Source organism: Octopus bimaculoides, chromosome 4 (assembly GCF_046866305.1).
Source record: "Octopus bimaculoides isolate indiv1 chromosome 4, ASM4686630v1, whole genome shotgun sequence".
Lineage (NCBI taxonomy): Eukaryota > Metazoa > Mollusca > Cephalopoda > Octopoda > Octopodidae > Octopus > Octopus bimaculoides.
The window spans coordinates 98,202,492-98,217,725 of NC_142931.1; the positions used below are offsets into that span (position 1 = coordinate 98,202,492).

General features: G+C 39.1%; 1 protein-coding gene across 4 annotated transcripts in view; it reads left to right on the plus strand.

The window, feature by feature from the left end:
• The window catches only part of LOC106882728 (uncharacterized), a 180,360-nt gene that overhangs the window by 44,003 nt on the left and 121,123 nt on the right, over positions 1–15,234 (plus strand). Inside the window, exon 1 of one of the 4 annotated variants that reach the window (XM_052967299.2) lies at positions 8,196–8,294. The exons of the other annotated variants lie outside the window; for them this stretch is intronic. Coding sequence (XP_052823259.1) covers positions 8,211–8,294 — 84 coding nt within the window. The 5' untranslated portion in view covers positions 8,196–8,210. Of the gene's footprint in view, positions 1–8,195; positions 8,295–15,234 lie in introns of those variants that run through there. 4 annotated transcript variants of the gene reach the window in all.

Below are 15,234 nucleotides of genomic sequence, written 5' to 3' on the forward strand. Positions count from 1 at the left end.
TTTTAGGCACTGAGCAATCCGTCTCTTTACACTGTATGGATGGTGGGAGACTTGTTTATCACCACTGTAGCATTTCCCTTGTCTGCTGGAAGTATTATGAGGGAATTGTCACTCTGTAGTCTTTTGATAGCGAACGTTTCTTCCTTGGTGATGTTTGGTTTGTGAGGTTTCGCCCTTTCTAGTACCTGTCTCACTTTCCACCTTAGTTCATCTCCCTGAGCTTTTGATATCTTTACGGTTAACTCTTCAATAGGGGCTATTATGGAATGCGCTTGATGGTTGTCGCAAAGTTGAGACCTTTGTTTAGCAATGCTTCTTCAGAGCTTTCTAGATGTCGGCTACTTACATTAATTCCTGCTTTTACAGGTGGGTGACGGACTTAAGTCTTCATTCTCTGACCTTTGAGTTTCATAAACTTCTTAATCTGGCGTGTCTTCACCATTTCAAATTCTTTCATGTATGACTTTTCTAGATCTTGTTGGATTCTCTTTCTATCATCATCTCTGGTAATTTTCCTAAGTAATGAAGATAACCTCTCTTTGATTTCGTTATTTAATTGATGTTTTTTCCAACGGTTGTAATCCACCACGAAGAAATGATCAAGCTCAGTAACAATCTATTAAGCAACAACTACCCCAAAAGCATAGTCTCTTCTCCAATTATGAAGAAAAGGGAGGATGAAACCAATAAACTGTCCACAGTCTGTCTACCCTATGTGAAAGGCCTCTCCGAAAAGATACGAAAGGTATGCAGCTCATATGACATCAGGACAGTCGATGTACACAAAATACAACTGAGGCTAAATTAATTATCTCTGACACCTCGTGCCAAGAGATGAAACGACAGAGTTTCTAGAGCGTCCGATAGACTGCTCACGGTATTTGTTTTCTACACTCAGCGCTCTGAGTTCAAATCTGTCGGAGGGCAACTTAGCCTTGCATCCCTTTGAGGTCGATAAGAAAAGTGTCAGTCCAACACGGTGGATTGGGGTTACTATGTAAGATCGGTTAATTTGCAGCATTTTCTCCGGCTCTTCGCGTTCTGAGTTCAAATCCTACCATGGTCTGCTTGCCTGGTTTAATACCACTACTTGGCATCGTGAATGCCTTTAGTAAAGTCCGTCCTGTTGCAAAGTATTTCTGCTGCTCTCCTCTGCCAAACCTTGTCGTGAAATATTGTGTGTTTAGTGTTGTGTGCAGTTGTGCACTTGGCTTGACTGCGCGCATCTTTTAGCTCAGAAAAGAAATTCAAGGTGAAATCGAATTTTTGTTTTTTAGTTGAAGAAATGTAAGTGATGGTTTCTCCCGTGTGTGCACAGTCTTTCACACGAGCAAATTTTGCGTCCATCCGCAAAAACAAAATTAAATCTAGAGAAAACGTGTTTATGTGTGTCATGTGATTGTTGTTGCTATGGTTGTTATTAAGTTATGTTAAGGTGGAAATTGATGGACTTGGGATGACTCAAGAGTTGCCTTGGTATGTTGATATTATCTTGATGATGATAATTGATAGTGGTGTTGAATATTGCAATAAAACTGTGTGCTGATTGTGTTGAAGGCTTTCACAAGTGTCACAAGGTGACAGTGGTGGTGTTGAAGAAGGATTTCATTGGTTTTTGCATGCATGTGATGACAGCAGTGAGCGTTGTGATGGTGCCTGTGATGGGAAACATTGACGGTGGTGATGATAGCAATGTTAGGTGGTGTGATTTTCGCCCCCATTTTCATTTGCCGAGAATGTTGTATACAACCAAATAACATTACTGTCAACTGTGGTTAGCTGTCAGGCATAACTTCCTTCACCTTGTAGTAGTGGAGGAGATAGTTGTGTGATGATGGTGTTATGTGTGTATGTGTACTTGGTGTGTGCGTATATATTGCTGTTTATGTATGTATGTGGTAGTTGTGTGCTGTTTCTGTATGAAATGCAGAAGTGCAAGCCCATTAAACTGCAGATTACATTCTGCATTTACTGTCAAAGAAACACATGATGATTGTAATAATGAAATATCTTCCTGCCATTGCCACTCCTGATCGACATCAAGTAGTGGGTTTGAACTGTATGTTGCTTTGTTGTTGTGGCTATTGTTTTTAGCTCCCAGTCAGACCTGAACGCGCTGGCCTGAGTGTCTCTAGAACGACCTAATCATATGTATCCTTCCTTTCCCAAGATATTTGCCTGCTATCTCTAGCAGGTCGAGTAACCACATAAAGGTTATTTCATCTAATAATCATGGGTATGTGAAATGATTATGTGGCTAAGGTATTGGAAGCTGTCTGCTGGGTATTAGATCCAATATCTGTTGCGTTTTCTTGAGACCATACCCTCCCACTACCAGAGCATCACCTTGCTAATGTAATACAGGATGAATCCAAACAATCTTACGGCTTGGTCTTTGTCCTTACATCGATTCCCCTTCCTCCACTCTACATTCGGGAGATGTTAGTCAACCGTGCTGGTTAGTCAGTCGTGCTCGTTAGTCAACCGTATCCACATTTTTTGACATAGGTTTATGCTGATCACCTTTTATGTTGCTTTGTTGTTGTGGCTATTGTTTTTAGCTCCCAGTCAGACCTGAACGCGCTGACCTGAGTGTCTCTAGAACGACCTAATCATATGTATCCTTCCTTTCCCAAGATATTTACTGTTGGGCGCCCCAGCTTGGCCATAAACCTACTGGCTGACGTAAGGATACGAGACACCGAGATAGTGTTCAGTCTTTTCGTCTCACTGTATAACACACTGTTATTGTTGTTTAGCATCAGGTGAATCTTGATTGGACAGACATTCAGCCAAAGCTGTTCCAATCGTGACCACCTTATCGTATTTCCAGACCATGCATTTACGACTTCATTATCCAATATTTCTTTCCTTTTCTTCCAAGATGTTAGAATATAATCTGGGAAAGATTTGGTCATTATTCGTAGCAGGTTGAGTAGCAATGTTGAAGGTACCCATGTTAACATGTCTCTGTATCGGTGTTATAACGTCACTGGTGATATCCCATTTGAGACAACACAAGCAGAATTGCTGGTGCGCGCGCGCACCACTGCCTGCAGTGTGGTAGTAATTATCACTTGACCTCAATAATCTCTGCATTCCAGCCATCTATACTTTTCTCGTTTTTTTTTTCTCTTTTTACACACTCAGTAGCAACTATAAAGTATTCCTCAAATACTTGGAATATTTTCTATCCTCTCTCTTTCTCTCTCTCTTGACCAGTCTCTTGCTTGTTCTGTCACTCTATTCCCCCTCATCTCTTTCTTTCCCCCTTTTACTCTGGCTTTTTTATATATACATACTTTCTCACAATATACACAAGAAAAATGTTCTCACAACACATGAGAAATGTTCTCATATATACTCTTTCTCTCGCTCTATCTATCTATCTTTCTTACATGCACACACTTACGCACACATGGGTATATGTCTGTTATGTTACATTTTGTTTTATTTAGTTCTTGACCTTCAAAGGTCATATTAGCCTCGCTTCATAAGAAAGCTGACCTAGATGTTGAGCAGAGGAGGGCGGGAAGGAGACTCACTACTGTCTCCAAATCATCACACTGCTATCAAGATGCAGATGCTCATGCGCACACACAGGCATACGTACACAAGCACACATGCATACGAAATTTCACATATACAGTATATACGCACATGTAGTTACCCTTGCATGCAGTTATGCACCAAACTGGAATATACCCGAGGTATCTAGATGGTTCTTTAAAACTGCAGTATACGCAACTGGGGTAGTATTTAATAATAAAAAAATAGCCACTTATGAATCATATTTGATGTGTATATACACTATTGATAGGCCAGTTACTGCAGTATTTGTCCCGAGACAACATCTCTTATGGACTTGGTGTGTTCAAAACAAGATAAATATCAAGGAGAGAGAGAGAGAGAGAGAGAGCGCCAGATACATCTTGGCCTTTGGAGGTCTTTTCATTGGCATGTACTATCAGCCAGGAACATGCTGGGAAGCTATTCGCAACATCCATGAATCTTTTATTCACTTTTTGTGAAACACGACATACATATATTCCTTCATCAGAGAAAGGACTTTAAGTAAGAAGGGCTCTGTCTAAAACTTCAGATTCCCACTTTGCAAACTTACTGTAAATTTCAAGTACACTTTAAGGTAGCGAGCTGGTAGAATCGTTAACCCACCGGGCAAAATGCTTAGCTGCATTTCGTCCGTCTTTACGCTTTAATACCGCCGGGATCGATAAATAACTACCAGATGCCGATATAATAGACTCTCTCCCGAAATTGCTTCTCTTGTACCAATATTTTGAAACCAGATATTAGATACATCTCTATTTTCTTTACTCACTTCACCTTCAGTCAATGTCCAACAATTTGTTTTAATTTCCTAAAAGAAGAGCACTGTCTGAGATATCATATTTCTTATTCTCTCCCTCACCACAATAACTTGTTCCACTTAATGAGCGTTTTCTATTGTAACATTAACACAAGCACTTGAATCTGTAGGCTCCCTTTACCAATTGCATCTTTTTGTTTTCTGCATTTATCATATCGGTAAAACTGTTACTACTGTCACATTTGTGCACCAGTTAGATTGCTGTCTCAGTAGAACATTTTGCATCTGTTGCATTCTGCGCCAAATGCATCGGTATAAATCAGTGCATCTAATGCAGCTGTCGAATCGGTGTCGATTTTACGCCAATAACTTAACTTCGATTTTAAGCAATGCATCTACGAATGTTCAATCGTTTAAAAGTAGTCGAATTTATTTTTCATTTGGTGCATGAGTACACTGCACATGTGTTACTTGTAAACCAGATGAATGCAAAATAATGTTGATACATACACACACAGCTTACAGATGTGAACGACATAGATAATCACGGCATAACTTCGTACTCCGTACTATATATGTGATGTGCATCTCTTGTGCATTTTTCATGCTTGGTGTTATGTATCTACCGTGAATACTAATGTGTGTGTGTACTCATGCACTCGCATATATAGTAGGTACATAGCACTAGGCTTGAGAGGCACAAGATTGTTACTATTATATACGCCAGTAGACAACCGAAGAACATTGCACACCCATACACACAGCTATGCATACACCAATACGCAATACTGTTGCTATATTGTATACACCAGCGGACAAACTGTACAGCATTAACAATATAGACTACTATTGCTGTATTCTATACACTAGCGAAGAGACTTTACACACAACTGTTGTTCGAAGTAGACAACTGTATACAATAGTGTATGTGTACAGTCGCGCCATCTGTCCAAATTGCTTGTTGCTATAAAAATAACATTTTAACTGCTTAAGTCTTTTACACTTGTCCTTTGTTTAATAGGTGTGTGTATAGATGTGTCACAGTATGTATGGAGGTGTATAGATGTGATAGTGTGTATGAAAATATGTATATAGATGTTGCTGAAGTTTGTATTAGATGTGTCTGTTAGGAATGTATGTAGATTTGACTCTATAAGTATATATAGATGTCATTGTGTGTGTGTGTGTATATCTGTGGTAATGACTGTCTGATTACTGTACTTGAACGAGGCGTTTCAGTAGTGACCATCCCACCTTTTCAAACAGTCTATGACTACATTATTCAAAGGGCTTTAAATTGCTTTACGGGCTTATCACGTGTAGGTTATCACGTGAAGATTTGACTGCTATCCTTGCATGTCGGGAAAATGCATCGAGATCCATAACCTCCTCACCTCCGTGCTCAGCCTTCTTTTCTTTCACCCGCATAATACTTTGATAACCGTTTCTCCTTACTTTACTTCCATGCCGTGCTGCTTACTCACCACTCACACCGCTTCACAATGGTCTTTCCCACACCTTCACTTTACATTTATTCATCTATATGTCATTTATCTACTTTTTGTCATTCGCGATTTTGCAGTTTATTGGTAAAGCATATTTGTTTCTGTTTCTGACAAAGGAAAAATATCCGAAACGTTATATATCTCTTCCTGGCAGCAGAAAACAATTCCACTATTTTAATAATTTGTTTTTCTATTTGCCGACATATAACATTACTAGTTTCGTCATATTACTGTTTGACCACGTAAAGGTTTGTTAGCGTTGTTGTTGTTGTTGTTGGCGGTGGTCGTGAGGATTTACCGTCTGTAGTAATGATTGTAGTCAAGAGTTATATTTGATAAATTAGGTATTTAACTTTGTCCACCCTGGAGCAGCATAATTAAAATCGTTATGTTTATATATGTATGTGTGTATGTATGTATATAACTGTGAAGTATTTAATCAAGTGTTGTGTCGATTCAACCAATACACTAGAATTGTGTTTGTTGATACTTGACTCTAGATTTGCTCGAATCGAGCAAACATGACCAAAAGCATTCCAACTATGACAATTCCATCTTATGTCTTGAACTATCTATTATCCAGTGTGCCCTTTCCTTTTTTACTTTTATCTTTTTAAGATGTTAGGGTGTAAACTGCTATTACTAGCAAGTCGAGCAACTCTATAAAGTTTCATCCATCCCTCGTTTTTATTTATCTCCATTATTATTTATGTCTTGTGCAGCCTTACGTCAGACCTGATTCAGCAATTCTGTGGTACTGAGAAAATCATGCAAACGACGAAGCACGACTCACAGATCCATCTTACCAGATATACCATTTCTTTGTCTAATTAAGGGCCATAGTACACCCACTGACTTGCAGTGATTAATCGTATTTGAGTGCAACATAACAGTCTGAACGGACTGCACTCTCTCTCTTTTGTCCAGTCTTGTTCTGTAAATCATAGATTGTGGCAGTGGACTAGGGTAAAACGCGATATTTTTGCAGGTGTTTATCTCAGTACATTGCTTGAGTCCATTGAGGCGATCGATGTTGCAACCATCTCTCTCTCTCTCTCTCTCTCTCTCTCTCTCTCTCTTTCTCTCTCTCTCTTTCTCTCTCTCTCTTTCTCTCTCTCTCTCTGTGAATCGGAGAGATGAGGATGTCTTGGGGTAGTAGAATATATGTTTGGAGGTAGTATTTATCATGTAGCGGCAGCAACTGTTTGAAGTTCGCTACGGCATCAAACTGACCTCTTTACATATCCAGGTGACTTTTTATATTCTGTGCTTTTTTTTTTTCGTTGTATACCTGGTTGTGTGGATGTGGTTTGCTGTATCGAGATTGGGAGTCCTAGCACATGCTAGTTGTAGTGGATGACTCGTACACCATTGTTGTCAGTTTTTTTTATTTTTTTTATTTTGGTCAAGTGTGATCTCTGAGTGCATTGCTTTGCCTTGTTTACCGTGTCCTATTGTGGAAGTTGTGGATTGGTATTTAAGTCCTAGTCTCTCTCTTTCTCTCTCTCTCTCTCTCTCTCTCTCTCTCTCTCTCAGAGTCGGTTATGTTTGATGTTCCCCGGTGGTGTTGGTAATAAAGGAGACTAAACTTGGTAGGTGCTATTTTAAGCCAATTGCTATGTAGCCTGCTTTCTAGGTGATTTATGGATGGCTGAGTTGTACAATTGGGCTTTTGAGAATGGTAAAAGAATGTAAATGTTATGTCAATCTGCATATGGAGTTGTCTATGTTTTACAGAAGTGTGGGTAGATGGTATACATTGAAAAGAGTGGGTGAGAGGGCGAATCTTGTGGTATTCCATTCAGGGATATTACAAATTCTAAAATTGTTATTCTTTGTATTCTACACAGGTTTGGCAACTTGACAAATAGCTTCTTAGCGAGCGTTTTGTGCTGTTGATGAGAAGTGGAAATGACGGCATGTGGTGGGTGGGTCCTGAAGGCAGGTAATATAGGTAACGACAGTGGTGGTTGTACTGACTGCAGGAGTGTTTGTAGTGTATATAGGTGAAACATTTAAGGTTGGTGGTAGTGGTGTCAGTTGTACCGTAGCAGTGATGGTGGTGTGTCGTTCTCTATTATCTATCTAAAGATAAAATATGCTAATTCCAAGTTGCCGTCATCGTTGCTGCTGGCGTCGTTACTGTTGTTCTTGTTGATCACCGTTCCCAAATCTCACTTACAAGAAACACTAAACGGGGATTTAAATGTTATTTTTTATACAACTGAATCATTTTTTTCTTTTTTTCATTTCACTTTATTTATTTTCAGTTCGGTGACTGAATCTTTTATTTCAATTTCCTGTTTTGAAAGAAACAGGTGCGTGTGAGTGAAAGGGAGAAAAAGAACGAGACAAAATAGTCAACAAAGTCCGTCATGACACACACACACACGCACACACAATACATACACACCTGCTATGCAAGAATCTCTCAACAACTACCACAAACGAGAGATACGGTAGGAGAGACTGTTTTCTAAACTGCTATTTTGTTTTTCTCATATCATGGTCTAATGTGTGCGCGCGCACGCAGCTGTCCTATTGTCTCCAGAATATCTTTTGCTTTAAGGCATGTCAATTTTAGAGAAATTCTTGGTTTCTGGGATCATCCCCTCTTTTCATTTGAATTTGGTCCGAATTGTTACCTGGCAAATTGTTTTGCCGTATCTAGCAGCGGAGATAATTTTCACTATATCAGAAATCTTTTTATACTATATAATGTATTATTCGCGCGCGCGCGTTTATACACACATTCACATACATATGCACTTATATACATAGACACACAGATACGACCATGTTGACATTGACTGCTGATACAAAAGCAATGTGACGTAAAAAATAGCAACGTCTTAGTAACCAACCACACCAGTTAGTTATTTTCCAAGCATTGTTTTCATGTCGCTTCTGTTTCGTACTGCAGCTCAAGGTAGATCGACATGGTTTACTTCAAAACGTACATTTACAAGTATACCATCAAAGAGGCAACTCGAAGATGTAACAAGGTTCAGGAATCAACGTAGATTGCTAGATTACACGCGCGCGTGCAGTGGGCTTCCCCGTATTTGCCGCCTGCCAGATTTTACTCAATACTTGATCATTGTGCCACTCAGTAGGATTGAACCTGTAACTGTCTCTCGAACTTGCCTCCTGTACGGTCATGTAATCAATGTTTCTCCTTTAAGCCAGAGGAGCAGATTCGCTCAGCAACATAAAGAGTCCAGAGACAAGGACTGATTTGGATTAATATGATAAAGGAATTTAACATCGACCATCACATGTAATTCTTAGTAAAACCAGTGAGAGGGGTTGCAGCCCTTATTAGGGCCAAAGAGAGAGAGAGAGAGAGAGAAAGTTTGGTGCACATTGGGCAGAGTATTTGTATTCAGTACGGCAACCCTTAATAAATTTTGTAATAAGTGTTGTTTACAGCCCTGGGCCAACACTCATCAAGTATGCCTTATTGATCAGAAGCTTTCTAATGTTACCATCTCGTCGGTTTACCTTTATTTTTTAAGATGGTAACGCGGTACTAGAGAGAAATTTATCAACTATTTTTAGCAGGTTGGATGACTTTGTCAGTTTCATCGTGTTAATATGTGACTTAAGCAGTCTTATGAGAGTTAATGGGAGGCATAGTTTTCACTGTTGTCACACACAGCTGTATTTAGATAGTCCCCTAGGGACAACACTTCCGCTCTGCGTTCCTATATCCTTTCATCTCTTTCTTACTCTTGTTCCCTGCATGTCGGTCACCACTTCATTTTAAAGTGTCAGTAAGTCTGTCAAAATGAAGAGAGGGAAGTGGGAGATTGCGTGCCTACGCACACACACACATACAAATATCATGTATGCGCGCGTACTTGTTTGTGTATGTAATAATACAGTATGAAGTTAGTTAATCGCTCATTGGAAGTTTCACTCAGCATGATCAAAGTGTACACGTAATTCTCTTTATGCCTCAGTATATATATGTGTACACACACATACACTCGTGCATACACAATATATAGGAAAAGAAGAAACTCGGAATAACATTTTGTGAGATTTCATCTTCCAATGAATAACACAACTCGTGTGTGTTAAGTACTTGCTTTTCCTTATGTTCACGCTGTTAGCATTCATTACACATATACAGACATAAACATACGTATGCGCGCATGCACATAATCTGTCGTCCGTGGCAATCTGTTTGTTGATGGCCTAGTTTTCAGAGCTGATTTTGTTGAAGAATTTAGAGGAAGATTTTCAAATGTGGAATTAAAAAAGCTCAGAAAGGCTTCAAAGCCAATTTAACAAGCACAAGAAACTTAATAAAACAGGCATCTGAACGCTTCTACCAGGAAGGGGTTATGCTTGATATTCAAAAACAGAACATTACATAATCATATTAATCACTCATTTTGCACTTAGTGGAGCCGGTGGCACACAGACACCTTTATATGCAGATTGTTATAATATATCTTTCTTGGTCAGCTTTAATCCAGTAGATTTGTGATGAAAGACATCCCAGATGTGACGATTCGGAATTTTTTATTCAGTCACAGTATATCTAAGCATACATTATCTGATGTATCCTTCTTTTAAAGAGGGGCAGGGTGTGGTTTAAGAGTGATTTGGTTGCTCTAACGTTGAAGTTCTTATGTTTTATTGGTTTAGCCTTATGGCAGCTCGAAGCAAACAGAACTGAACTAATTATGTCTTTTTAAAACTTTCTTTTTCTCTATTTCTTACTTTTATTTAAAGAAATCTCTACCGTCCCCCCACCCATCGATCTTCTTCGTTATATTTGTCCACGCTCTACTACCACCACTACTACTGCTACTGCCACTACTATTACTGTTAAAAGAGTTAAAAAATAAAGTTTATTTCCCAGCACGCTGTACTTAAACGGAGTTGACATTTGTTTTGTTTTTGCTTGCTGTTTTAAAAAATTTTCTTTGCAAATAACAATGAAGCAGGACGTCAATGAGATAATTAACAGGCAACACAGCGGTGTATCCTGGGAAATAGCAATTATAGACGTTCTTCCTCTTCTACTTCTCTTTCAGGCAGGACAAAAGTAGGGAATCGCTATTCTTCCAGCCACTATCACCACCAGCAACATTTACTAACTCTTAATATTACACAATAATAACAATCTAGGATCTATTCAATCTCAATCACAGATTTTTTAATTAATTTTTTTTTAACTAAACAGTTTGAAACTTCGGATACTGGTTGAATGTGTCATGTAGAACACGGTTTACTCTAGACGGTTTACTCTTGTATTTTAGAAGTTATTTCGTGTTTACGTTGTATTTGGGTAATTTCAACCAATCAATGACGTGTGTTCAGCTGGAGAAAATTACTGCTGTTTGCGAAAGTAATAGAAGAGCAACAACTTCCGGGTCATCTGTTTTGGACGCTGCATACATATATGTACCTAAATACAGACACATGTATACGTACACACACACACACACACACACACCAATACATACACACACACACACACACACACATTCATATGTAAAGCTGATAAAACTCCGAATGGAAGCAAGGAAAAGGAGAGGGTTTAATAAATTAATATGCAGTGATAAGGGGGTTGGTAAGTTTATATATAAGCCGTCGTTCAGATCATCAACACCCCACCACTCTCTCTCTCTCTCTCTCTCCGATTTGTCAATTTAAAAAAATCAGGGCAATCACAGATTGCGATTAAAACGTATATTTGGGTGTATGTACATGTATGTATGTGTGCATGTATGTATGTGTGTGTGCGTGAGAAAACGTGAGAATCTGTATAGTTGCTTGACCTGCTGGAAATAACAGCCAAATCTCTTTCAATGTCACACGCTAACATTATTATAAACTAGAGGACACATTGGATAAGATGGAAAAAAAATACACCCGCACACACACACGTATGTATTCCCTATAAAAGAACCTTGTTTTTCTCACCCTACCCAAATACAACTTTACAACAAAATAGCTTCTAAAATCAAAAACGTTAAGAGTAAACAGTGTTCTACCTGACACATTCAACCAGTATCCAAAATTTCAAACTGTTTAGTTTTTAAAAATTGATTTAAAAATCTGTGACTGAGATTGAATAGATGCACAATCTATATCTCAAAAGATATCCTTGTGCGTACATTTGTGTGGGTGTGTACTCTTATACACATAAACGTGTGTGTAAGAGTGTGTGGTCACCCCATTCCATTTGTATATACTTTCAACCCTCACATTTGTACATGTGTATGTATGTATATATATTGTGTACAGCGTATGTGTGTATGTTTATATGTGTCAGTGTATATGGTAACCTGGACGTGTGTTTAATGTCCGTAGTCACGGATTGCCCTAAGCCAAGTCAGTGAAACTGGGAGACAGAAATTGTACAGGGGTGTCGGGTGAATTTGTACCTGTAATTCAAAAGCCCATCTTGTGTCACACTGATCTTTCTAATTATCTGAACGTTATATGTCTGGGATACTCAACTACTTACAGTTGAAAGAACAACACCATCGAAACTGACGGGGATCCATTTATTATGTGTGTGTGAGAGAGAGAGAGAGAGAAAATGTACGTATGCAAGTGGTGATCTATCTCGTTTAACTTGTAAAGGTAGTCCTAGTTTTTTACCTAAATATTTCGTGTGTTGACCTAGTTTTTACTTTCGAAACTGGGGTGCTGTTGATGTGGAAGAGGCAGTATTTATGGTCCTGGTAGTGGTGGTAGTAAAGTTTGACTTGTCCTACACTCTCCTCAGTCTATTTTTCACACCATGTATAAATCATTTCCCTGCCTCACACTTCCCCCTCCTCCACCCTCCTATGGTTTAACCTAGGGCGGTCCCAGTCGAATAAACCTGCTATGATCAAAGGCGTTCCAGCTGTGACCATCCCTGGTTTAATAAAGTGAGAAACGGAGAAAAAAAGGTTATAAAAAGACAATTAGTTCAGTTCGGTTTGCTCCGAGCTGACATAGAACTAAACCAATAAAACACATAAGAGCTTCAATGTCGTAACAACCAAATCACTCTTATTTCTATATAACAATATTTTGCAGGGGGTGCCATACTTAACGCTAGAATATGAACGTCAACAATTTCAACATCTAACACTTCATAATTTAAACATTCCTACATAAACGTCATACGAATGTTGCAACAAACGTTAGAATGTAAACGTCACAATTTTAATATCATAGCATCAGTGACATCACAACTTAAATGTTACAATATGAAGATCACAACATCACCACTTATTCCTTTCCATCTAACTAGTTTTTCATTACAATATGGCTATTTTCCTTGGATCGTTATTTCACGGTTATAAGTTCAAAATCCCATCAAGGTAGACTGACGTACAGACATCTCTGTCGTGAAGAATAAAACCACTAATATTTCTTGGGTGAAATAAACCATTTAAACATACTTCTCCTCTTCTTCCTCGCCCCTCCTTATGCGGAGGTGCAGTTGCTGCAGCGATACTCCATTTTTTCTACATTTATTGTGCTTCATTGGAGATAATTGAGTTTCAACATTGCACAATTATGTAGTGGGTTGAACCTCTCTCTCTCTTTCTCTCTCTCGCTCGCTCTCTCTCTCTCTCTCTCTCTCCTCTCCTCTCCTCTCCTTCTCTCATACACGCACGTTCGCATTCATACAAACATATCTCATGTCTATCAAAGCTTTGGCAATGGAATATGTTAGATATAAAAATAAATGGAAGTCTGCAATTCCTGTTTCGTGATCAGCTGAATCCCTCCCCATGTTTAACTCCTCCTCCTGGTTCCACGGTGCCTTTTAGCAGAGCCCACCCTGATGCAAGCATTCGAGACAGGACATCGGCCCTTCCTCATACCTGTTTCCGAGGCCCTGAGAAAAGGGTCTCGGGTGCCGCCTTTCTTCCTACCAGACAGAAGGAAAAGAGGTGTTTTCTATGGAGCAGTAAACTGGGGAGGGGTGTGGAAAGTACTACAGTTTGATTAAATAATGTAGTATTTTGAATGAGGTTTGTATTTGAGTGCGTTCACGGAACTAATTCTGTTGCGGAACTCATGAACATCATTAGATCACATTCTCTTTTCCTCTGTATGTGTGTGGCAGTAGTGGTGGAGCAAGTTAGTAATTTACCCGTAACTGTTGTAAGGGCGGTTTCTTTCTAATTTAGTTATTCAATACAAAACAGTAAAACATTCAGTAACGTGTTCCTAACATAAACTTCCATATTTAAAGACAACTTAAAGAAGTGGAGGGGGTACCAAGAGGAAGAAAATATTTTTCTTTCACCCATTTTTCTCTCGCTCTCTCGTTATCCTTTTCTTTCACCTGTTTCTCCACCCTTCCCTAATACACATACACAAACACTTTTCTTGTATCACTTTGCTCTTCCTGCTTTCTATTTACCCTTCTACAGTATAACAATTCTATTCTGTTCTCTTGTTCTTTATCCTTTCTCTTTGTTCGTCTTTCCTTTTATCATCATTAATTCCTCTCCTACTCTTTTACTTGTTTCAGTCTTTTGACTGTGGCCATGCTGGAGCACCGCCTTTAGTCGAGCAAATCGGCCCCAGGACTTATTCTTTGTAAGCCTAGTACTTATTCTATCGGTCTCTTTTTCCGAACCGCTAAGTTACGGGGACGTAAACACGCCAGCATCGGTTGTCAAGCGATGGTGGGGGGACAAACACAGACTCAAACACATACACACATACATATATATATACATACATATATACGACGGGCTGCTTTCAGTTTCCGTCTACCAAATCCACTCACAAGGCTTTGGTCGGCTCGAGGCTATAGTAGAAGACACTTGCCCAAGCTACTTACCACACAGCCACCCCTACCAAGTTTCCTCTTGTATTTATATTCATCTCCCTTTTTTATCCATCTTATCTGCTTATGTATCGATGTCTCCTCTCTGTATACACACACACACACACACACACACACACACTTAATGTATGTATGTTTTGTATTACGTACTAATATAATGCGTCTGTACACATGCACACATGCAATGTACTTATATGCAGGTGTGTTTTCATCGGCTAAGTGCAACGAACAAAACTCGGCCTATGAGCTACTTCTGTAATTTTACAGCCGACTGGAGATATAAACTCCTACACAAGCACATATGTTGAGTTTTATTTCTCCTATTTGTTCCCGTAAACCATGTATACGCTTGTGTGTGCATCTCTATGCGCACGTTGCATGAATATTTTCTGCTTCGTTTCATTCTTTCCTTTTTTCACATACGACCTATAACTGTACAGAGACGATAATGTGAGTCTAGGTATGGTTGTGTAGAGCAACGTTTTGAGTGTCTTTACACCAAAAGATAACTTAACCATTTGATAACTAGAGAACGATAAAACGGACTGGGGTGATGTGAACCAAATCACACA